The sequence below is a fragment of the Muntiacus reevesi genome, chromosome 2, assembly GCF_963930625.1.
Source record: "Muntiacus reevesi chromosome 2, mMunRee1.1, whole genome shotgun sequence".
In the NCBI taxonomy this organism is placed as follows: domain Eukaryota; kingdom Metazoa; phylum Chordata; class Mammalia; order Artiodactyla; family Cervidae; genus Muntiacus; species Muntiacus reevesi.
Window position 1 is genome coordinate 173,894,454 of NC_089250.1, and position 25,509 is coordinate 173,919,962.

The window sequence follows — 25,509 nt, forward strand, 5'->3', positions numbered from 1 at the left end:
TGTCTCCCGCATTGGCAGGCAGATTCTTTACCACTGAGCCGCCAGGGAAGCCCTAGCTTCATTCTTTCACATGCAGCTGTCCACTTTTCCAAGCACCACTTGCTGCAGAGAATGCCTTTTCTTCATCACATGTTCTTGCCTCCTCGCCGTCCTGGTGCCCCAGAGTCTGCTCCTTTCTTCCCCTCCTCAGCCCACAGATTCTGAGACAAGGAGGCTGAACCTCACCTACCACCTGCACCCACAAACCTGCAACCAGCCTGGGGTTTAAGGCTGAGACCTTCCCCCCGGAACTGTTTCTGGACCATTATTCCCTGTGGTTTCCTGGGGCCTCAGCTCTGAGCCGACACTTTCCCCAGGAGGTCGCCCCCCTGGCACTTGATGGGAGTTGCTCAACACACACTTACTCACACCCCAGCTGGTTAAAACAATGCGGAATTCCCAAGTGCCCCACACAGGCTTGGAGACCTCACACTGCTGGGCGACTGGGCCAGGACGACAGCGCTCCGTCCTGAACTCAGAGCAAGGTCCAAACAGCAAGAAGATGCTGCTGGGGGCACTTTCTGACGACGTGTCTGTCAGACCCCAGGACGAGAAGAGCGGGGGGGACACCCACAGAGGGAACCCCCAGACAGGTCAGGAAAGACACTCAACACAGGGGCACATGTGAGACCTCCAGACAGACCAGCGTCGGGAGAGCGGCTCCGATGACGGACAGACGGACACGCACAGCATGGAGGGATGGAGGCAGACACAAGACAGTGTGTGTGCGTGTTCACGGGAACCCACATGCCTGCATGCACAAGGAGCGTGTGTATGGTGGGGGGGGCACTGCACGCATGTGCGTACATGTGTGTGCATGTGTATGAGAGCATGTGTGTGCACATGTGTGTGCGCGCGTGTGTGTGGTTCCCAGGTGTGAGCGGCGCGTGGGTGGGCACACACCCAGGATGGAGACCTTGCTGAGAAATTCCTCGTACATCCTGCGCTTCCTCAGCGTGCTGCCCTGCGGAGAGGAGACAGAGAAGCAGGTGTTCAGAGGGCTTCACACCCCAAGTCCTCCCACGTCCTCCAAATCCCCGCGTGACCCTGAACCCCTGAGAGGAGGCCCTCGGGGCGTTCTGTGTCCCGCAAGCCCCTCAAGCAAGCGGGGGTCTGAGGGGCTGCCGCCACGGGGCCCAGGCCGCCCGCTCCCCCGGGGCTTCACACAACGCACGGCCTCGCCCAGACTCACAAGGGAAGGGGCGCCTTGGTTTCCTCATCTGGACAACGGGGTATCCTAATTCCTGTCCCCACAGGATTCCGTGAAGGCTAGGTGAGCAAACATCAGTCAACTGGCCTGGCGGGGGGACCCCAGCCCCCTAGCCCTGGGCTCCGCCTCCCTGTCAGCCCCCGTGACTCCGTGGTTCGGGGCCAGATCAACATTGCAAAGGCAGCGTCTCGATTCCAGAATTCTGGAGGTTCCCAGCCTGCCTCCAAGAAGCCCAGAGACTCCCCGGGGCCCCTTCATCCAGCAGAGCCCCCACAGGGCTGGGATCCAAGACCCCCTCATAGCTGACTAAGCAGGCAGGGACTCAGTGGTGGCCGTGCAGGGGACACAGCGTCCAGGTGGTCAGCAGCAGCACCCAGGGCTCCTGGGGCCCTGTGTGTCCACAGGCGGCAGGTCTGGACACTCACGGGGGCAGCTTGCTCAGCTCAGCACAGCCCCCAGCCGGAGCTGAGCCACCTCAGACACCACCGGCCGGGAGAAAGGCGTTTCTTTGAAGGATAATTTATGTTCCCGCTGACCTCCCAGCAGCTACGCCCGCCCGCTGGAATGCAGGCGTGTTTGCCCGGCAACCCCAGACATTAAAGCCGCCACAACCGGCCCATCCGTCTCCCGCCGCAGGACGACAGCTGGAGGCGGCTGCCTGGGACCCTCGGGCGGTGAGACCCGCCTCCCAAGCCGACCAAGGCGCCTCCTATCAGAGCTGTCCTCCAGGGTGAGGCCGGGGGCCGGCCAGGACCCCCACCCGGGGGCTTGTCTGCCGGCAGTCACGGGGGGCTTCATGCCTGGTGAGATGGCCCTACATGGACCCCCGGCGCCAGGACAGGGTCTGCCCGAGGCCACGGGGGGTAAGATGCCAGGCGCCTGGACCCGCGTCCCGAGTGCTGCTTACAGGGACCCAGGCCGCCGGGAGGAGCAGGCCCTGGCCCCTCTCAGCTTTGCCTCCCTGGTGCCTGAGGCCTCAGTTTCCACCTCTCTGTGCTGGGGTCCCGTCAGGCCAAGACCACCTACATCCCCCACCTGCCACCTACACCTCGAGGCCCCTGCGACTCCTCCAACCGCCCTCCATCACACCCCAGCCCCCCAGCACAGCAGAGCTGGACCCCTACTGACCCCGACAGATGGATGGGGGGCAGACCACACTTCCTGACGGGGCACCTCACCCCAGCAAGGGGCATGCCCTCCCCCAGCCCCGACCGCCTGGCACAGGCCCGAGGCCACCCCGAACCCACTGCCCAGCAAGAGGCTCCTGCTGCTGCACCCCGCGGGCCCAGGGGCAGCGTCTGTCTTAAGACGGGAACCTAAAACGTCTGTAAAGTACAGGTTCCCCTGCCCTGCCCCACCCGCACGGTCTGAGCCGGCCTTGAGGACAGGCAGGGGACCCGGGTCCCAGAGGACATCAGGGCTCCGGCCAAAGTGCACACACCCCGGACAGCACCGCCCGAGGCCCCTGGGGGCTCCCGTCCCCTGAGTCCAGAGTGTTCACAGCGCTCCTGCCCACCGGGCAATCAGGGCTCAGCTGGGGGAGGGTGCAGACCCGCCAGGCTGAGGAGGCATCTACGGCGGGCAAGGTGACTCTCCAAGCTGGACCGGCCGCTCCGAGCGCCCTTTCCCCTACACACGAAGGCCCAGCCGGCCCTGCAGCGTGCAATGAAGCTCCCCACCACCGGGCCCAGCTCCCACGAGGGGTGGGCCCCAGGCCCCGCTGCCCCACGGCACAGATGGGAGCAGGGGCCCAAGCATGTGGGGTGGGGGGTCAGGACACGGTTCCAAGGGTCTTGGGTCACCCCAGGCAAGGAGGCCTCTGGAGCCCCTAGCCCAGCCTCTGCACCAGGAGTCTATACTCATCAGCTCCAACTGGGGCCTCATGTAAGAGTCAGGGAGAAACGGTCCTGACTTGGAGGAGAGAAGTCTGGGGGTGCTGGCCCCTGTCCGGGGCCCCGGGATGAAGGCCCCACTCTGCTCGGAAGCGGCGGGTGTGGCTGGTCTCACCGAGCTCCATCCATCCGTCTGTACCGCGCAGAGCAAGGCCACCTCCCAGACGGGCGTGCTGGGGTTCAGAGGGGGGTGGTCCTCTCCCTGGAGACACCAGCCCCCACCTGGCGCCCCCCACGCATGTCCAGCTCAGGGTCCATTCATCGCTCGGCAGGCGCACCCGCGTCCGCCCAGGCCGCGGTCTGATGCAGAAACGGACGCTGTCACGGACACTCCCTTCCGAGTGGGCCGCACTGTCATTTTCCTCCTGAAACGCAGGGCTCCGCCAGCTCTGGGCACGGCCACCGCTATTCTTAGTGCCCAGGGATCCAGAATTAAAACAGAGGAAGCGCCGGCTGCCTCGGTGGTTTGGGAACTTCCCTGAATATAAGGTTCCAGCCACAGAAATCCCACAGCCAAGAACGACTCGGTGCAGATGGTGGTAAAGGAACAATGGCTTATGCAACGGGGCCAGGTGCGCCGGAGCAGCCAGCACGGGGGAGGGTGCCCTCCAGGGGAGGCAGGACCGGGCAGGTTTGAGACCAAAGAGAGGGGGCTGCATTCCACGAGGACGCACCTCGCTGGGCAGGGCAGGGCAGGGCCTCCAGGCACTAAAGCAGCCCCTGCACACGGCAGGCGCCCAGCGGACGACCCCAGAGCATGCGGACGAGGAGCCCCCAGGACTGAACTGACCCCCTCCCCGACCACAAAGGACCCTCGAGGGGGCCCCCGGGACGAGACCGCTCTGCAGGCTCAGACGGGACTGAGCGCACAGGGCCTGTCCTAAATGTCCCGCAGCGCCCCCAACCACAGCCCCCCGAAGCTGCAGGGCCCAGCTGGTCTTTGGGGGCGACTGAGGCCTGAGGGCCCGTGGCAGGGGCCCGTGCAGCCCCCAGGTCTCCCAGCAACGTGTCCCCTCGGTGACCTCCCTCCAGGCTGGCAGGACCCCTGGATCTCAGGACCACAGGAGTCAGACACCGTCACCACCCACTGGGGGCTGCCCTCAGCTCAGGCCCTCCAGCAACCCCCTGACCAGCTCGGAAAAGCAGCTGGGCCAGCAGTCTCCCCAGGTGCAGACAACAGCCAAGGAGCATGACTCCCTCGACGAACCAGCATTCAGCTCCCAGGGGCCTCGGGCCAGGGACCTGGGCCATGAGGGGACTCTCCCAGACCAGCGCGGCCGGCCAGGGCCTCCCGGTTCCCCTCACCCTGCCCAATCCGAAAGGCTCTCCACCCTCACCTGGAAGGCCCGGTGGCCTTTGCCACTCCTCTGCCCATGCTCCTGCAGGGGTGCCTGGTGCAGTGGGAGTCAGTCCAGGACCCCCGGGGGCAGAGGGCCGGAAGACACAGCCCTCCCACCACCACCCCCCGCCCTGAGATCTGGCATCCTGGCCATCTCCCCGCTGGTCCACACACACCAGCCAGGCCTGCACCCCAGGCAGGGCCTCTGCAGCGGCTGCTCCCACTGCCCAGACACTCTCCTCCTGGACGGCCAAGGGCTCCCCGCTGCAGGCCTCCGCTCAACACCACCTTGTCACGGGGACCTTGGGGAGGGTTCTCCAGGGCTTTCCATAAAACAGCGGGCCTGCCTCCGCCTGCCCTCTCTGGAAACTGTCACCAGGAGCCAGGTTCGCCCCATCTCCTCCACCAGCACGTCAGCCTCCCCGTCCCCTGGTGGGTCCCAGCACGAGACTGAGTGGGCATGGGAAGGTGCAGTCACCTCTGCCTGGGAAGGGCCCCCTCCGCCCAGGAACTCGTCTCCAGAGCCTCCTGTGAACACTGGCCCCGTTGCTCCCGACAGCCCCAACGTGGCCTGCACAGATGTGCGTGCCTACACCCAAAACGTGAAGAGAGGAGGTGGCTGCACGTAAGTAAATATAAAATGACTATCGCCCAGTAAGGAAGCCTAGCAGCCCGCAGCCTGCCCAGGACTGTGGTCCTACTGTTCCAGCAGATGCTGGGCTCCTCTTGGGAACTCACTCCACCACCTTGAGCAAAGTTACCTTATGGTACAGAATGGCAGCTGGGGCTCCAATCATCACAACCACATTCCAGACCATTGTAAGGAGAATGGGAAGGAAAGCAAATGGGCTTGCCCAGCTGTCTGCCTGCCTTTGGGTAAATTTCCAGAACCCCCTCGACACTCACCCCCCATCTCATCCCTACTCATCCCAGCCGGACACGACCAAGGTTCCTATGAGATGCTTGGCGGGTGTCAGACTCAACCCGTGCCCTCCCAGCCCTGGTGGAGTCTGCCCGAGGCGCCGCTCGCTGGCTCACCATGAGGATACGCCGGTAGCTGTCCCGGTCGATGCCCCAGAGCTTGAGGTCCGTCTTGGCCTTCACGGTCGCTGCCCTGGGGGTGCCATAGATGAGGGCCAGCTCCCCGAAGCTCCCGCCTTCACTGATGCTGGTCACCCACTCTCCGTTCACGTACACCTGCAGTGGACAGGGGACAGTGTCGGGGGCCTGGGGTCCCCCACCCTCTGTCCACCCACACCTGCACGGGATGGGGCTGGGGGCTGGGGTCACACTGCCACTTGCTGCATGGGGAGCCCTCCACAGCACCCCCCAGGGGGGCAGGAGGTCCCTGCACCCCCACATGCCTCGCAGGCGGTGGGACGCAGCTGTGCTCTGCCCTGCCCCGGACCAGCCAAGGTGCCCACCTCATTCCCAGCCCTGCCCGGATCGAGGCTGGACAGGCACAAAGGTGGAGACCCTCAGCCATCAGTGCCGACGCCGGCCAGGCCCCAGCGGACGCGCCGCTCAGGACCCCCAGCTCCCGGGCCAGGTCACACTCTTCTCACCAGCCAGAAACAGCCACCTGCCGGGCCCCAGGGCGGGGGCCACCCCTCCAGGCATCATCCTGCCGGGACGCGCGTGCCCCACCCAGGCGGCCCCCTCCAACCCGGCGGCCTTGATCACAAGCTGCCCTCCCATCCATCCCAGGCTCCACGCAGCAGTCAGGCCCTTGCTCGCCTCCACCCGCGGGCCCCGCAGCCCAGGAGGAGCCAGGCCCCCGGAGTCCCCGGGACCCCCCACCCCTCGGGCAGCGCCCAAGCGCCCACGCCTGCGGTCAATGGGAGCGGAGGCCAGCGCCCAGGGCTGAGCCCAGAGGCGGACAAGGTTCCCTTTCAGGCAGCGAGGGCGGTGGCCCTGCACAGTGTGGCGACTATGCATTGACTGCAGGTCCGCGTCCTGCCAGAATGGCCCGGATTGTTCATTATGTGGATTCGCTTACTATCAACTAACACAACCTCTGTTCATCTCCTCGGTGTCAATGAGCTTAAAGAATGGCTCCCATTGGCAAAAAGCGTGCGTGTCGGGGAAGAATGGATTACAGCGAATCATGGAAGCAATTCTTATGGACTCAATGATGCATTATCTCGACCATGACTGAGGCTCAGAATCGCCAGTCTGTGGGCGCCACGCCGGTGATACTACGTGCGGTGTGAGCAGGGGTGGGGAGAAGGGCTGGCCCGCTGAGTACAGGGTGTCAGCGGGACAAGATGACACGCAACCCTCCGGGAGGACCCCAGACGGGGACCTCCTCCCATGAGGCAGGTTTTGTGTCCGCCGGGCTCTCGACCCAGCATCCCGGAGGCTCCGGTTTTCCCAAAGGGACCAAAGTCCATGAAGGGGCAGTCACGGCGACTGGGGCCCAGGGCTGGCCCTCCGCACGTGGGGCTCGCATGTCCGTAGACCACACGGGGCTCGCGTGTCCGTAGAGCCCACGTGGGGCTCACGTGTCCGTAGACCACACGGGGCTCGCGTGTCTGTAGAGCCCACGTGGGGCTCGCGTGTCTGTAGAGCCCATGTGGGGCTCACGTGTCTGTAGACCACACGGGGCTCGTGTGTCCATAGACCACACAGGGCTCTCGTGTCCGTAGACCACACAGGGCTCTCGTGTCCGTAGACCACACAGGGCTCGCGTGTCCATAGAGCCCACGTGGGGCTCACGTGTCCGTAGACCACACGGGGCTCGTGTGTGCGTAGACCACACGGGGCTCGCATGTCTGTAGAGCCCACGTGGGGCTCACGTGTCTGTAGACCACACGGGGCTCGTGTGTCCATAGACCACATGGGGCTCGCGTGTCCATAGAGCCCACGTGGGGCTCACGTGTCTGTAGACCACACAGGGCTCGCGTGTGCGTAGACTACACGGGGCTCGCAGGTCCGTAGACCACACGGGGCTCGCAGGTCCGTACAGCGCACGCAGGGCTCGCGTGTCTGTAGAGCACACGGGGCTCGCGTGTCTGTAGAGCACACGGGGCTCGCGTGTCTGTAGACCACACGGGGCTCGCGTGTCTGTAGAGCCTACTTGGGGCTCGCGTGTCCGTAGACCACACGGGGCTCGCAGGTCCGTAGACCACACAGGGCTCACGTGTCTGTAGAGCCCAGGTGGAGTTCGCGTGTCCATAGACCACACGGGGCTCACATGTCTGTAGACCACACGGGGCTCACATGTGCGTAGACCACACGGGGCTTGCGTGTCTGTAGAGCCCACGTGGGGCTCGCGTGTCCGTAGACCACACGGGGCTCGCAGGTCCGTAGAGCGCACGCAGGGCTCGCGTGTCTACACAGCCCTCTCTGCCTGGATACAACCCCCTCTGCCTGGATACAACCCCACGTGTGCAGTGCTGAGCTCTCCCGCCACCCAGGTCAGGCGCTGAACGTCTCTGGGCACCAGGATCTCCCAGGGCCCTCCCGCACTCCATGCCCGAGGGTATGTGCAGGGCAGCTGGCCTGGGCCCCCGCGCAGCCTTCTGTGTGGCTGAGCTGAGTGCTGGGTTTGGTCCGCCGTTCTCACAGCTGTACTACCGCTACCCATAGCCGATGGACACCGCCCAGGCTCAGCTCTGATGTGGCCGCGAACCTCCCCACGGGTGACCCAGCACCCTCCTCTCTCACGCATGAGGCAGCACCCCCAGTCTGCACCAGCTGGCCCTCCCTTGGTGCTGCTGCACCCACCTCTTGGCACTGGGTCAGCAAAGTGCCACGGCCTTGGGGGACCGTGGGTCCTGGGGAGGGTTTGTGGATTCCCTCAGTCTCGGGGGAAGCAGGAGCCACTGCCTCGGGTGCCTGTGGGGCAGGCCAGCCACCCCATCACCCTCTGAAGAGACAGGGTCCCCCAGGAGCAGGGCAGGCACTCAACAATCCCGCTTCCCCAGGGTGCACCCCAAAGAGCGGGCAGGCGGCTGCCACGCACCCCAGCAAGGGCACCTGAGCCGGAGCGCGTCCCTGGAGGCCATGAGGACTCCCTTCCTCACCAAGCCCCGGCCACGTCCTCAGAGGCATCAGAGAAAAGCATTGTGTGGAGCCGAGGAGGGGCCGGGCCGCCCCCCGGAGCACAAAGGGCCATCCTTCTCAAGACACTGGCTGCTGTCAGCACAGCCGCGCAGCGCCCGGCCCCACCCCGGCTGGCACGCAAAGGGGCTCCTGCGGGCTTCGTTTCATTTTGCTGTTCCTTCTTGTGAGAGGGGAGTGGTGGGAGGCCGCACTGGCTGCACCCACGCTCCCACCGCCGCTGCAGGGTCTCCAGCCTCACCTGGCGCCCCCAGCCGCTGTTCCCATTGGTCCATTCAGTCGCTGTCACTCCAGGTCACCCCAGCACCCGGGGTGGCCCGCATGTTCTCACCGCTGGCTTCAGCAGTGGAAAGCACACGGATTCCAGTTCGCAGGGGCTTACTGACCACCGGTGGGCAGTGATTATCCAGATGTGATCGTTCTCAAGGGCTTCCCTGGTGGCTCAGCTGACAAAGAATCCACCTGCAGTGCAGGAGACCTGGGTTCCATCCCTGGGTTGGGAAGATCCCCTGGAGAAAGGAAAGGCTACCCACTCCAGTATTCCAGCTAGAGAATTCCATGGACTCTATAGTCCATGGGGTCCCAAAGAGTTAGACACGACTGAGCAACTTTCACTTACACTTTCAATTGTCCTTAAAACAAGCTGCAGGCGCCAGAGAAAGGAGGGAGAGGATACAGGGAAGAGCCACCATTCGGGGCTTTCACGGACGCAAACTCGTGCCCAGCCTGAGGGGTCCTGTGCAAAGACCAGGGGTTAGGAGAGCTGGAGGCAGACGGGACAGGACGTGCAAAGAGCCCGAGGCAGGACTGGACTCGGATCCATATGCATCAAGACCACATGGGGGGCCATGAGGGGAGGCCACAGGGGCCACGAGGGGGCCACATGGGGGCCGGCACTGGGAGGGGGCACACGGGGGAGGCCATGTGGGGAGAGGTGTGTCTTGGGACCTCTGAAGGTTCTGGCGGGGCTGAACCTGGACACACCTCCTGCGACAGCTGGAGTCCAGCTCGGGGCAACCAGAGGGCAGCAAGGGTCAGTGAGGGGTGCCCCAGACTTCAACCAGGTCACTCGACAAGTGGTGAGCAGACCAGATGCACAGCGTTACCTGGAAACCTGCCCCCCAACAATGACCTTCCGACTCAGAGCCCTAGGGGTGTAGCCCAGGATGTCGGCAGGTGACGCTGACGCCCGCCCACCACGGACCAGCTCTCGTCCCAACTTTGGACAGAGGTGGAGGTGGGGGCTGAAGACACAAGAATCTGCTTAATGATACCCCCAAAGCAGAACCACCATCAGTGGGGGGCTTCAGTAGGGCCCAGCCCCACCAATCTAGACAGCCAGGACACAAAGGGCTGCCTGCCCGTCTGCTCCTACCCACAAGGACACTTCAGTTCAACACGCAACGCCACAGAAAATACAAAATCCATTGAAGCAACTGTTGGGTAAGTGGGGACAGTCACTGAGAGATCCACCCACTGGGGGGGGTGGTGTCCTGCGACCTCAGACCCACCCCTCCCGCAGGTATTTCCCACGTAACCCGGAGCCGCCGGGGCGAGGAAGCCAGCCAGGCATGCCAGCCGCTGTTGTTTTTGGTTCCACAGGTGATGGGAAAATGTTAATGGCCCAGCTCCTCCGCGTCCCAGGCTCCGGCCACAAAGAGTGGGGGCATCTGGGCGGGTGAGTCCAGGTCCTCGGCTGCTCTTCCAGGATAAACTGGGTCACGAGCCTCAGGCCTCTTTGACCCAAGAGCCTGGCGGGGGAAGGGGCTGACTAACCCGTTTTGCTTGAGAGTAGCTCCCCGAGTCTCCCTGCTGGACCCCGTCTGCAGAGCCCAAGCCACATGGGTGACGACGTGGGGTCAGCATCCTCTCCCCAGGTGACCGGCCACCAGCTCGGTTCCCTCCGTGGACCCGCCACGCTCCCAGGCCTCCCCCGCCCTCCCCCGCAGAACTCACACTCCGCAGGGGTCCACAGGCAGGACCCCATCGGGCCCCCACCCCGCCTGCAGGGCCGCATGCTCCAGGGTGGCCGTGCAGCCCGTCAGGGGCCCGGCATGGGGTGTGCCTGAGGGCGGTGCCCTCCCCAAGCTGTCGTCATGGCGCCAGCACCACAGGGGGCTCTGGGTCACCTGTCCCCCAAATCCAGAGCAGCCTCTGGCCACAATGGGGTCTCCAGGACCCCTGCAGAGACCCAAAAGGGTGCAGGGCCCCCAGTCGCCCCCTGTAGGTGAGATGCTGCAGGAAAACTTCACAGCTGGTTTGGGGCCACAGCTGCCCTGCACCCAGGAAAGCGACCGGTCAGCAGACGGCACCCAGAGCAGGACGCCCAGGTCCCCATGGCCCATCGTCCACAGCAGTGCCGGTCACGGCGGCAACCACACAGGCGGGCATGATCGCTGATGAACAAGACGGGCCCCGTGACTCGGCGGACAGGCCCGGGGCTCTGCCGCCTGCTGCAGCGTGGACCAACGCTCAGTGGGATAAGCCCAGCGCAGGGCAGACACTGTGTGGTTCTGCTTCTACGAGACCCCTGGAGGCGTCAGGTCCACAGAGATGATGGAACGTGGGGGCTGGAGGAGGGCCCCGGGTTAGACTTTAGTGGGGACAGAGTCTCAGTTTGGGAAGATGAGAACGTTCTGGAGATGGTGGTGGGAGGGCCATGTAACAGCGTGAATTTGCTCACGGCCCCAAACTGGAAACCTAAAGGTTAAGACAGCAACCTTTACGGTGTGTGTACTTTACCGAGTGAAAAATAAAAACCAGAACACCAGGCAAGCAGACTGACCGGCCGTGACCCATGGAGCCAGACGGCCTGGGGTGCCCCATCCCCCGAGGCGCCCCCACCTCTGGAGGCTGGACGCAGCCGTGCCTACAGACGTCTGGTGAGGCGGGAGGGGCCCTGGGCGGGGGCAGAGCCGGGTGCAGCAGGCGCCCCCCAGGAGGCCCCAAAGCCCCAGGTGCCTGGACGGCCGGGCAGGGAGGAACAGCGCTCCTGAGCCACGAAGCTGGCCATGGAGTGCCCTTCCAAGTGGAAATGCTATGTTCCATGAATAAAACAAATTGGGAGATATTTTTATACTTAGGAGGACGGATTATAGCTCTCGGCGGTACACACGCTGCGGCTGGCACTGTCCGCATCTCCCTGGAAAACCGTAATTTAAACTGAGCTGGTGCTTCTGGCACCCGCTCCCCCAGCAGCTCCCCCAGCGCACTGCTGGGCGGGGGGCTCTGGATGGCCACCCCCAGGCCCTCCTGTTAAAGGCCAGGGTGGGGCCTCCGAGGGGGGCCGGGGTCTTGGGGGCTTCAGGGTCACAATGCAGTGGACCCAGCCTCTGCTACCCACACCCTTACAGAGGCCCCCAGAACCCTCACACACAGCCAGTCCCTGGTCCGGGGTCACTTCCCCACCCCCGAAGGCAGGGCCAGAAGCACAGCTCCAGGCCGGGAGAAGCCGCGTTTCAGACCTGGAGCAGAGATGACTACCAGGGTTATGATGCGTCTGGCCACTCTCTCCCCCGGGTTCCTGACGGAGCACCCCTGGTCCTCCACACGCAGCCGCCCCCACGGCCCACACCACAGGCTCCCAGCCCGCCCCAAGCCCACCAGCTGCTGGAGGAGCCTCTGAGGCTGATGCAGGGACGGCCCTGCAGTCACCACCTTGCCCCGTCTGGGCCGATGGCCCGAGCTGGAGGCCGCAGCCAGGAGGCGGCATCCGCCCACAGGGCCCGAGCGTCTGGGTTCTGGGAGCCAGGGGTGAGGGCTCCGTGCTAACCTCCTGGGGGGACAGAGAGTAACACGCAGCTCAGGCATGCAGGCCCAGGTCTGTGTGGAGGACGCGGACCGGGAGGCATGTCTCATGGGACCCCAACACCCTTCAGGTTCCTAGAAAGACAAGGACGGGACTCTGGGCCACGAGGCGTCCGTGCCCACGTCTGCTGGCTGGGGAGAACCCAAGCTTGGTCGTCTCAGCTCTCAGGGAGCCCCATGCTCTGGGGGAGCCCAGCAGCTCTGGGGGAGCCCAGCAGGGTCTTAAAGGATGGACAGGAGTTTGCAAGGCAGAGCAGGAGTAAGAACGGGACAGGACGGCCAGAGGCTCACTGGCAGCTGCCATCTCGGCCGTCGCCCCCACCCCCACGCACCCCAAGGGCAGGGCCGTGTCCCCAGGAGTGCATCCTCAGGGCTCTGCAAGCGCCCAGCATGGGACAAGCGCTCGCTGGACATCTGCGCCAGAAAACGAGGGAGAGACAGAGGGCGGAGGAGAAGAGAGGAGACGCAGAGGCCGAGGAGCGGGAGGAGCCCGCGGAGCTCAGGCCCCGAGCGACCTGGGCCCAGGCAGAGCGTCCACACCATGCGGGGGCCCCGGGCGGCCAGGTCTGAGGTGCTGCAGCCTGTCTCTCTGTGGCTGGCTCTGTGACCGGGGTCGGAGCCCAGCCTGCGGCCTCCCCCACCACCTCCCCCAGAGCCCTGGCCTCCGGCTCCTGCCTCAGTTTCCTCTGTCGGGGGAGACAGGACAGCCCCCGCCCGAGGCCCGAGCCCGGGACGAGAGAAACCCAGAGCCCGTGAGGCTTGCCCAGAGGTACCAACACTGCCGCCTCTGCTGCCACCGGCCCCAGAAGCTGAGGGCCGCAGCCGCGTGGACACAGACTCGCTGCTGGGGGACGTGGAGGAAAAGTGCCCCCAACCCGGACGCCCGGCTGGCCGCCGCCCCAAGGATGGGCAGGCGGTGGGAGCCAGCGGGCTCCATCTCTCGGAGGCTTGGACAGGGGTGTGGGGGCTGCCACCCCAGCACTGGTGTCCTGGGCCCAAGTCTGACGCAGGGGCCTCAAGGACACATCCTGACTGCAGGACCCTGGGACAGACTCAGCCTGTGTTTGGGGGGCAGGGAGCTCCAGTCCACATGGAGCCAGCCTTAAACAGACACCCCAGGATCAAGTGCGCAAGCTGGACTGAATCAGGGCCACAGGCAGAACCTCAGGGGAGTCGGACGGCTGGCAGCCCGCATGGGGGACAGGCTCACCAGGCCAACGGGGAGGCGGGAGAGGGCGCGGGAGGGCGGACGGCAGCTCAGGCTGAGCCGCGCTTGGAGGAGCCCGCGGGGGACCCAGGGAGGTCAGGGTTCAGCCCAGGGCCAGGTAATGGAGGAGGTGCTTCTCCAAACAGAGCCTGGGCCTTCCCCACCGGAGACTGGGCAGTAAAGAGGGGACACAGAACAGAATCGGAGGGCGTGACATCCCAGGAGAAACGCAGCCTGGTTCCACCACAAAGGCAGAGCCACAGGGCCCCTGGGTGTCGGAAGCGTGTGAGCGCCTGGGACGGCCGCGGAAGCCTGCCAGGTCGTGGGCTCCTGGCTGCAGCAGAGCTGCCTGTCGGGGCCGCAGGACCGCGGTCGGCTCCGCGGGAACTGACGGCAGGGGCCGTGGCCGGGCTGACACCAGCCGCCCTTACCCCACTGTCTGCTCGGATGTGCCTGCAGTATCGTATACGTGAACTCTATTGCTTCAGGACTGAAAAACTGGAAACACATCACCCAGAACGACCTTCTCTAGACCTGAGCGTGGGCACGGACGGGTGCTGCCGTCCAGAGGACGCTGGGGATACTCACGTCCACCTCTCCCTGGTCGATCACGTAGAAGTTGTCCCCTTCGTCCCCTGCGAGGGAAGGAAAACATGACGTGAGGAGGCGGACTTTCGTCCTTCTGCTAACAGACTGTCTTACGACGCTACTTCCTACACCTCTGCCAAGCAAGGCCGGGCCTCATCCATCTTTAAAAATCTTTAAGTGGAAGCTGCGTGTACGACGGTGGTGAACACAGTGACCTACTTCACACTCGTCGGGAAACAGTTACCACAGTCAGGCTGGCAGAGCGTCCTCTCCTGACACCGCTGCCGTCTGAAGTCCACGGCCGTCCAGTCACCAGGACTCAACACAGCACCTCAATTTTTTTAACGACAAGAAGGTCCCCCCTGGCTCAGCGGTAAAAAGAATCTGCCTGCCAATCTAGGAGAGACACGAGCTCGATCCCTGGGCCGGGAAGATCCCCTGGAGGAGCAGATGGCAGCCCACTCCAGTACTTGCCTGGATAATGCCATGGCCGGAGGAGCCTGGCGGGCTGCAGTCCGTGGGGTCATAAAGAATCAGGAAGGACTGAGTGCAGAGGTTGTCAGCGCGTGTTGACACACGCTGACCTGTGATGTGGGCTGTGATGCAGGGTCCTAGTGACCCGTCTCAGGGACAGACAATGAGAGTTTCGTGACAAATATATTCGTAAGGGAAGAACCAACCCTTCACAGGGGCTCCGGCCCCGAGGAGGAGAAGCGGGCGGCGTACCTTGCTGTATGACGGTCTCCCCGGCGATGTGTGTGACGGGGAACATGGCGTCAAATATGTCGCTGCAAAAGAAACCATGGTGTGTGGGGACCACGGGGGCGCTGGGGGCCGCCCTGCCTGCCCACGGCTCCTGCTCCCCGGCTCTGAGGGGATGAAGACCCCGGGGACCTGCTGGCCCTGGACTCAAGACCCCCTGCTCTGCACGGCCTGAGGATTTACGAAGACAGGATCATTTGGGACAGACTCCACTCAAGAAGACAAAGCAGATGGGGACAGTTCCCACGAGGACACAGCAACCAGTCCTGATCCCTTTTCTACCTTTTTCCAGGGAAACACTTTCCATCTAAGGGAGTCGAGATGCTGGACACAGAAATGGGAGGAAACCGGACTCTCTCAACTGCTCACTCGACGGGCACAGAGGCTCGAGGCTGGCGCCGGGCTGTCTGTCTCCCGAGTCTGGTGTGAGACGGGCCCTCAAGCATGACCGGGGTGCGCGGAGGCGAGGACGCCCTGTCGACTGGAGGAGCGGCCACGTCCACCCAGGAGCCTTTACTTCCTCCGGACAGTGACCAGATGCTCAGGCCAGGGTCCAGACACTGAGATCCAACCACCACCCACCGTCCCCGGGGAGCTCGCCCACCCCGGACACACGTCCCCCAGAAGAGAAGCATGAGGCTGGGCCCCCAGGCAGGGGGTTCTCAAGGGTCTGGGAAATGGGTCAGTGGAGGAGCCCCCAGGAAACACACACAGAGCCAGGGACCCAACCTGCCCGTGCCCGCCCGGTCCCCAAGCCCAGGAAACACAAACACCTCTGACAGCCGTTGCTTTCGTCTATTTAAACACTTGCCTCCCTGGAAGAGGAGGAGGGAGGAGCAGGTGAGGGGGGGCGCGGGAGCCCCCAGACCGACCCCGCGGACGCCTTCCTCTGCTTGGCTGAGTCCCGCTTCTGCCTACAGGCACACCTCAGCTCCCCGAGCCCCACCCTCCCCGACACTGCCGGTGGGAGTGCAGACTGGTGCATCCACTAGAAGAACAGTATGGAGGTTCCCGAAAAGGAATAAAAATAGAGCTGCCATGTGATCCTGCCATCTTACTCCTGGGAGCGGGACCAGAGAAAACTCCGATTCAGAACAACACGTGCGCCCCAACGCTCACAGAAGCACTAGCTACAGCAGCCGAGACGTGGAGGCGACCTAAGTGCCCACCAACAGAGCGGTGGACGAGGGCGACGCGGTGTGTGCGTGCGATGCACTGTTGCTGCTACTTTTGCTGTTCCGTTGCTCAGTCGTGTCCCACTCTTTGCGACCCCACGGACTGCAGCACGCCAAGCTTCCCTGTCCTTCACCAGCTCCCAGAGCTTGCTCAAACTCATGTCCACTGAGTCAGTGATGCCATCCAACCACCTCGTCCTCTGTGGTCCCCTTCTCCTCCTGCCCTCAATCTTTCCCAGCATCAGGGTCTTTTCTACCCTGGAATATTACTCAGCCATAAAAAAGAATGTAAGAATGCCATTTGCAGCAACATGGATGTATTTGGAGAGCTTTAGGCTAAGTCAGGTAAAAAAATACCATATAATCTTACTTATATATGGAACCTAGAAAATACAACACACTAGTGAATATAACGAGAAAACAGCAGACTCAAAGATATAGAGAGCTAGTGGTTACCAGTGGCAAGGGGGGACAATGTAGTGGGAGAGAAGTAAGAGGTACAAACTACTATGCAAAAAATAAATAAGCTACAAGGATGCATTGCACAACACAGGGAATACCACCAGTACTTTGCAGTAATTACAAGTGGAATATCACCTTTAAAAATCACAATCACTATGCTGCACACCTGGAACACATAATATTATAAATCAACTAGACCTCAATGAAAAAACAGCACTGATGAATCCCAACTCAGTACATTTCTGGGGGAAAAAATCATGCAAACGGAGCTGTTCCATCTTGGGCTTGTTATTCTCAGCCCAAAAGTAGTTTAAATGTTCATCACAGCTAATTCCAACAGCACAGACATTTTGGTTTTTGTTTATATTAAATCTAAACCCCACTGCCCAAGTGCCATTTTAAAACAAGGCTAATTCTTGACTTGCAAGTAAATGTTTACAGCACATCCTGCCGGTAAGTTACTTGTTTTGACCTTGGAAACCAGACGTCCGAAGCCAGTGGCCAAGGCCGCCAAGCGAGGTGCCTGGGAAAACAATCCCGAGGTTAGGAGGGAAGGAACCGGCCAGGGCGGGGGTGGGCCTCGGCCCTGAGATGCCCCTGGCCCTGGGGTGGGCGCTGGGCATGCCTGGTCCCGGCGCCTGGAGCATCCACCCCGGGAGGGCCGTACCGCGCTGCCACCTCCGGGGCCGTGAAGGGCTCCCTGCCACCTGCTGTCCCCATCCTGGCGGAAGACAGACCCTGACCCTGCAGCCCTGGGGGTGTAGGCAGGTTGCCATGGAAACCAGGCCTTCTCTGGAGGGCCACCTCTGCAGATAAGGAACGTTCTCTCTGAGGGTGAGAGAACCCCCCCACTCCTGGGGTGAAATATCAGCCAAGTCCTTCCAGCCTCTGTGATCTGGCTTCAAACCTGCTCTCAGGACGGCTGGCCTCCCAGATTGGACCACACGGAGCTGGGGGCCTGGCGTGGCCCCCAAACCCCAGGGCCCAGCAGAAGGGAGCTGCTGTGGCTTGGACCAGCCTGGGCAGCGCCATGGCCCCCACTGCTTCCGACAGTCACACCAGCGCCGCTGGGAGCCACCCGCGTCTTAAACCCCAGATGCAGATTTGTGGCCCTGAGTTCACAGCAGTGGGGATCGCTCTCATTAAAGAGTCCTCCCCTTCTCCCTTCTTCCCTGAGGTCTGGTGCTTGTACTGAGATTTGAGAGGGGGCTTCCCTGATGGCTCAGTTGGTAAAGAAACCGCCTGCAATGCAGGAGACGTGGGTTCAATCCCTGGGTTGGGAAGATCCCCTGGAGAAAGGAATGGCAGCCCACTCCAGTATTCTTGCCTGGAGAATGCGATGGACAGAGGACCCTGGTGGACTACAGTCCATAGGGTCGCAGGGTCAGACACGACTGAGCGACTAGACCACCCCCACCTTCCATTGTACAGTTTCTCTTACAGCATGGAATCCTGAGGTGCATGCACCTTAAACCCCAGGCAGCATCATGCCACAGAACCCCCCCTGTTTCGTCCGTGTTTCTCAGGAGCATGTCTGGCTGCTTCTCACTGTACCCTCACACGGCAGAGAGAGAGGCTCTCTGGTGTCTTCTTTAAAGAATATATGTATTTACTTACTCGCTGCGCCAGGTCTTATTTGGATCTTTAGTTGCAGGACATGGTGTTTAGTTTCCTGACCAGGGACTGAACCCAAGCCCCTGAATTGAGAGGGCGGAGTCTCAGTCTCTGGACCACAGGGGTGCCCCTCATGTCTTCTTATAAGGGCATTAATCCCATCATTGGGGTCCCACCTCACCTAAGCCCCACCCCCTCCCAAATGCATCCACCGAGGTGGTTAGGGCTTCAGCAGGTGACTCTGGGGCACACAGTTGGGTCCAGAGCATCCTCTGCCAAATACTACCGTGAAGACATTCAGACCTTCTGTCCACAGGAAGGGGGTCCGGCTTGTCTTCCCGGAGGATCAGCCTAGGTGCCCAACATCCACTGATCGCTCCATCCGTGGTTTACACTTACAGAGCACACAGGCCGTGTGTCTGTTATGGCCTGATTGGCGTGTCCCTCCAAACTCATTTGAAATTCATACAATGAGCGGGGCAGCTTTCTCATTCTCTATCTTCTGAAGTCACTTGTAAAAGGATGGATGATTTGCTAAAGTTTTGACAGAATTCATCCAGAAAACCTCTGGGACCTGTGCCTCTTTGTCAAGGGAGGTCACCACTGAACTTTCTGAGTGTTCTATGGATTGTTCATGGGTCAATGGTGGCCCTATTTTCAAAGTTAGTTCCCAATATTTAAAAATTGAGAGATCTATAAATATCATAAATTTTGGTTTTTCTTTGTGTTAGGTAGTTACAATAGGGAAAAGGAGTCCAAAATGGCGGTGGCTAAAAGACAAGGAAGGGAAAAGCCCACAAAAATAGAATAAAAGAAGGTCAAAGGAAGGTCCAAGGACTGGAGTGAGGACTTCAGGCAGAACAGCACTCCTGACTAAGCGCAATTTGCATAGGGCAGGCCCCTGGGGAAGAAAAAAACATATAAAAAGAGAAGCCAAAAGTCCCCCTCTCTCCCTCTCTCCCTCTCTCTCCCTCTCTTCCTCTCTCCCTCTCTCCCACGTGCTGGGGCGCCCTTCTCTTCACGTCTTTGGATCGACGTGCCCTCACGCCTCAAAGATGGCTAGGCCTGCTATCTTCTAAATAAAATAGAACTGTAACACGGAGCTGTAACACTGATCTGTCTAAGAGCTATAACACAGTCTGTCCAAGACCCAAGAGCTGTGACCCGCTGAGGGGGCTTTAATGTCCGTCACTCCAAGTCTTTGTTGTGACAAGACAGAACCGGGGAGCATACACTCGCCAGAAATTTGGATGGAAAAAAAAAACCAGGAATATCTAGCAACACGGGGCCTTTGTTCTCACGAAGCAAGAACTCCCCAGCTGGCGGGGGCCCAGCCTCTGTGTCTGCACGACCCCCCGTATCCGTTTGCAGCCCCGCCCGAGGGTTCCTTGTGCAGAGGGGGTGACAGCTATGCGTGTGGCCTTCACTGGGGGGGGTTGGTTCGTCCCTGTGACGAGTGCTCCCTCGATGGCAACCAAGGAACCTGCGGCCACCCTGAACACGCCTGAAGGGACCCCGGGGCTGAGCGTCCAAGGAGCCAGCCCGCGGGCATCAGGCACCGCCCCGGGCGCTGCAGGAGAACACCCAAGATGGCGACAGCCCTGTCCACCCCGACCGGGAGCCACCATGGCGGTTCCTGCTGGCTCCAAACTCTGTGCACACAGGGGATCCTTCACCCAGCCCCAGGAAGGACGCCAGCGGCGCGCTCTGCGCCCCGGAGCTCAGGCGGTCTCGGGGTCCGGTTATGACCGTCTTATTCCCTTGTATTGGCTGACATTTCTGATATACTGCTGAACTGCTGCTGCAGGTGGCCTGACAGGTAAACACCCCCCACCCCCACCCCTGCAGAGAAACCTGCGGAAGCATAAACTGGTCCAAACAGGTTGGACCAGTTCTCCGGAGCGAGGCCACACGAGTGCACCCAGACCAAGGGAGGCGCCCACAGCCAGTGGGAGCCACGCCTGCCCCCTTCCGAGGAGGACACGGAGGGTGGGCTGGCAAGAACCCCTGCACCCCACCCCCGAACCCCAACAATCTGCCTTTCCTCCAGCATTCTGTAAACATGGGGAGCGGGAGGGGCAATTCTTGTGACTTTGAGCAAAAGCGCTGTGACAGGGACCACGGGACCACCTCCAGTCCTAAGGGGGAGAAACCGGCATTAGCAGTTCCAGCGTTTCTGTGTCTTTATTTCCTTAAATGCTTTATTCTGAAAAATGTCCAACTTTCCGAAGCACGGGGGTGGGGGTGTCAGAGCCAGGATGTGCGTTTCTGCCCCCCGCTGGTGAGGTCACAAGAGCAGCACAGAACAGGGCACAGACGCTCCTGCCACGGGCAGGCACAGCGCGCACACGTGCGGGGTCGAGGACCAGGGCGACTCGAATTTAAAAAGTCCTCACGGATGCAGAAAGCGCGTTCGAGGCATAGAGTGTTTTTTCCAACGTCGAAATGAAGCCAGAAAGGGGAGGAGCACACCTGACCTGGAAGCCGCCGCGACTGCCCTGGGCCCACGGTCAGCGTTACTCACGTTCCAGGAGCCGGCCGGGGCCGCAGGCAGAGCCCTGGGGACCGGCACCACAGGACGCCCTGCTTTCTGCCGCCCGTCGCGGCCCGGGGACAGGGGGGCTCTCGTCCGCTGGAGCCAGCACCCTGACAGGGTGCCTGGCTTGTGTTTAGGCTTTTGCACTGTTTGGGCGAAACTGACTGCGAGTTTCCAAATAATTCTCTCTAAGCAGCAATAACTCAGGCATAGCTGTTCATGGCCTGGATGCAGGGCTCCTGCTCCCTGCTGGAACACCGAGAGCACGGTGTTTAACGGAACCCCGGGAGCCTCCGCCTCGGGGGACCGGAGCCACCGCGTCTGTGGCTGCCTCCTCAGCCACGATGCCGGGCACTTCAGGGACGCACACGAACGCGTGACTCCACGGGGAGCACATTCAGAGCCCCGGGAGGGCCGGGTGAGTCCTGCTGCACCTGGGCACACCTGCACAAATTAATGCACGCGAAGCACACCCAACCTGCCCTCAGACCACAGTGGAATTAAGCTAGAAATCAATAACAGAAAAGTAACTTCAAATCCCTAAGTACCGGAGACTAAACAACACACTTCTAAATAGCACATGGTTAAAAGAAGAAGGTTTCGGAGAAATTGAAAACGTATTTAAATGAAAAGGCAACTTAACAAAATTTGTGGGAGGCAGCAAGAGTAGCACTTGGAGGGGAACGTGCAGCGTTGAAAGCGCACGTCTTAAAGGGGAAAAGACTTAAGGAAACTATTAATAGAAAAAGAAGAGTGAGTTAACCCCAAAGCAGGCAAAAGAAAAGAAATAATAAAAATTGGAGGAAAATTTAAAACAGGAAATTAACAGAGAAAATCAATGAAACCAAAGCCAGTTCTTTAGAAAGATTAGCAAAGACCTATAAACCCCTAGCCATGGTAAGCAAAACAGGTGGTGTTGGGGTGGGAGGAGAGACTGAGAGAGAGAATACACGGATAGCCGACATCACAAACCAGAGAGAAGGCATCACCCCTACAGACCCCATGGACTGAAAAGGATCACGAAGGGAGACTACGAACAACCATGTGTCCATAAACCTGACAACTTAGAGGAAAGAGACCAGTTCTCTGAAAGACACAACCTGCCAAAACACACCCAAAGAAACAGACAACATAACCTATGAAAGAAACTGAATCAGGAGACACTCAACTATCCAGACAGAAAGCAGTAGGCCCAGATGGATTCACGTGAATTCCACCAAAGCTTCAACGGTGAAGCCGTTCTCTACACGCCAATTCTCTACAATCTCTTCCAGACACAGAAGCAGAGGGAACACTTTCTAACTCATTCTGTGAGGCCCGAATTACTCTCATACCAAAACCAGACAAAGGTGCAACAAGAAAGGAAAATTACAGGCCACTGACTCATGAACACAGATGTAAAAATGCTCAGCAAAACACCGGCAAACCAAACCCAACCCTGTATTAAAAGATTCACACACACAGATAAGCGGGTTTCACGCCAGGCATGCAAGGCGGGCTCAGTATTCAAAAATCAAACATAACGCATCACATCCCAGGAGTAAAGACGAAAAACCATACCAAGACATGCATAAAGGGAACACTGACGGCAATGAAGCCCGGTCCCCAGTGAGACCCCGTGTGAACGCTGACCACAGTGAAGCCCCGTCGCAGTGACCCCGCCCCGCACAGGCCTCGTCCAAGGTCGGGCATGGAATAGGGGGTCCTGGCTCCCTCCTCCTTCCTCCTCACCTCCCAAGACAGGAAATGTTTTCCAGGATAAGCGGCATCTTGCTTATTTACACACAGCAGGCCCGGGGATCAATCATGAGACCCAGGCGGCCTATGCGATCACAGCCTGCAGACCAGCTCCAAGCGTGTGTGCAGGGGAGGCCATGGCGGCCTGCTGGCTCCGGGACACCCCCCCCCCCGCAGGCCTTGGGGTCAGGGGATGTGTGTCCTTTCCACGGCTGCTGAACCGGTCAGGGGCGGCTTCAAAGGGCCAGACGCAGGCCTGCAGCAGGCACCGCGGACGCCACCAACCAGGCTGGACTCAGGGCAGTGGGGCAGGAACAGGGCGGGTAAAGCCGGCAACCACAGGTGAGCAGCCTGCAGGGCTGGGGGCTGGAGGGCTGGAGGGCTGGAGGGCTGGAGGGCTGGAAGGCAGAGAACCCAGCCGGCCATGGCACCAGTGGATGCCCAAGACTGCACCAGCCCAACAGCCACAAAAGCGCAGGCCTGTGCTCCGTCCGGGTGCCCTCTACACACGCCCCGGGGCCCAGCACAGAAACGAAAGGGCGGGGAGGCTCTGTCACCAACGGGCACGATCCCTCGGACAACTGCAGAGAGAAAGCCACTCGAGGGACAGAGCACGTGGGACCCACGTGCCAGGCAGCGGGTGGAGCCCCAGAGCGGCCTCATCAAGCAGCAGCCCGTCCCCGCCGGAGACCCGGCCAGCAGGCACCCTGCCGCCCAGGACGTCATCACAAACCACTGAGTGAACAGGTGAGCACAGCAGACGCGCCTGGAGCCCTGCGTTTGCAAATATCCCCCTCTGCTCTCCTTCCGGGTGCCACTCGAGACCCCGTCCCCGTGTGGGCAGCATCAGCCCCACACACACACAGGCAGTAGACAAGGCCTCTCACGGAAGCCCGGCCCAACGGCTGCCCCCCATCCCGCACCCAGCCCCCCGGAAAGGCTGTTTCCATGCCCCGGCTCAAGTCCATCGCGGCCACCTGAGTCCATCCTCACCAACAGCCCCGGGTCCCCGGTGGCCCTGGGATCCAAGGGCTGGGCGGCCAAGGTGAGGCCACCGCGGTCCACGCGAGGTCAGGCTCGGGACACACCAGCCCGTTCCCTGCGGGATCTCACTGTGTCTGCCTGTACCTGATTTTCTCCCACGAGGTGATGAGACCCGGGACACGGCCACATCACGCTGACTCTCCTGTGAAAGCGCCGGGGCTGGGCTCGCCTGACTCTTGGCAGAGCAGCCACGCCTCGACACGCTCGTGGTGCCGTGAGGACCGGGGCCGTCAGGGGGCCACAGCCACCCCGTCAGGCCCGGGAGCCACAGGCCTCATCCCTGGGCAGATCTCAGCCTAGACCCCGTGGGCCGCCCCGGGCGCAGGACTGGGCTTGGCGCCACATTCAGTCCCACCGAGATGCCCACCCGCCTCAGGCCTGGCCAGCGGCTTCCTCCTCCGCAAAATGTGCCAAGTTGCAACCAAGGAGACGACGTAAGATTTATCTACCCCACCCCCACCTACTGACCCAGCTCTTGGATGGCCCCAGAGACTCAGAGCTGTCAAGACCCTCTGAAAAGTGTCGCGGCGTGAGCTCCAGGACACACATCAGATGGAAAAGGTGTGTGTGTAAGGAGGGGGGAGGGCGTGAACCTGCACGTGGGCTGACTCGTTCACTCGTCTGCTGCTCCAGCCACGGGCAAATCCACTAGCAGAGAGCCCCCACGGCCACAGGAAGGACGCCGAGTGTCCGGTGGGGACACGGGGTAAGTGAGGCTCCGGGACACACCATGCTGGTGGCGGCGACCTTGAAACCATAAACTATGTTAATATTTCACACAGTTCTAAAAACAAGCCTGAGATTTGAAAAATAATACTTAGAAATCCAAGGGAAAAGCAAAAAAAGGAACTGAAATGTACACCCATCAGCTCCCAAACAGACAGCATCAGCTCCCAAACTGCAGACACCTCAGGGCAAAATGAGCCAGAATTAAATCTTCAATGCTTCTGCTGACCATACAGGTTGTTATTCGAAGGTCAGATGTGTGCATGTGTGTGCGCCCCTGTGGTGAAATGAAGCAAAGAATTCTTTCGCTGGTGTCATGGACAGCTGAGATATTCAGCATGTGGGAAAAGAGATAAAGACAAAATTAATCACATTACTTTAAAAGGAAGGAAGGAAGGAAGCCAATCTTTAGCCCTGAATTGAAACTGGAAGAATCAATACGAACACATGAAATATTTTATTTTAAAAACAGTCCTGATTCTGTCTGCAGAAAAAGCCCAGCAACAAGGACAGAGCAAAGCAGTGACTCCCCCCCAGAACGTGGTCTCCAAACACAGCCTCCCACCAAGAGGAAGAAAACATATGAGACGAGCCGGCCACCTGTTGAAGTACCAGAAAGCAAGGAAAATGACAAAAGCGACGCGGTCACACCAGAGGACACAGGAGTTTCATGAAGAGGGTCCAGCGGCCACAGAGTGGCCGTTTTGGTGCCGGTCGGATAAAAACTGCAGTGGACGAAACATCTATGTGGATTCAAGTCGGGGGCCTGGGGGAGGGACGATGAGCAGGACAAACACGGGCTCAGGTAGACCACAAGTAACGAGGGTCCATAAGGGGCAGGGCTCGAGGCATGCCGCTGACCCAGCCCGGGGTCTGGCCCTCCACATCCCTGCCCCATCACAGCCACGGACCTGCAGATGTGCTGGGTTCCGTGTTCTGTATTCCCCATGGTTCATGGTCAGAGATCATGTGCTGGGTTCCACAGCCCGTGGTTCTTCCTAAGCTGTGCTGAGACCCAAATGTGCTGTCTTTCCTGATCGGACTTACGTGGGCTTTGTTCACAAGTCCCTGTGGCCTCCGGCTGGCTGCAGGCAAAGAGGGAGCCCGAGGCAGGCGCCCTGGGACAGGGACAGGATACCCCAGCCCCTCCAAGGCCCCAAGCTCTCCTCTCCCTCCCTGCAGAAGGTGGCCACACCAGAGCCACCCCACTCAAAGCCCCACCATTTCCACCCATGCCCTGGCCACCCTCCAAGGCCATCAGCACAGGGCATGCAGAGCGGCTGGCCTCTGGCCTCTACCTCCCATT

The 25,509-nt window shown here is 60.9% G+C and overlaps 1 protein-coding gene across 1 annotated transcript in view; it reads right to left on the reverse strand.

Moving 5' to 3' along the window:
- PRKAR1B (protein kinase cAMP-dependent type I regulatory subunit beta) overlaps nucleotides 1-25,509 on the reverse strand; it is a 69,472-nt gene that overhangs the window by 16,767 nt on the left and 27,196 nt on the right. Inside the window, exons 5-8 of the mRNA XM_065923632.1 lie at nucleotides 14,874-14,935; nucleotides 14,148-14,194; nucleotides 5,519-5,677; nucleotides 943-1,003 (exon numbers count right to left, since the gene is read on the reverse strand). Of these exons, the coding sequence (XP_065779704.1) occupies nucleotides 943-1,003; nucleotides 5,519-5,677; nucleotides 14,148-14,194; nucleotides 14,874-14,935 (329 nt within the window). The remainder of the gene's footprint in view (nucleotides 1-942; nucleotides 1,004-5,518; nucleotides 5,678-14,147; nucleotides 14,195-14,873; nucleotides 14,936-25,509) is intronic.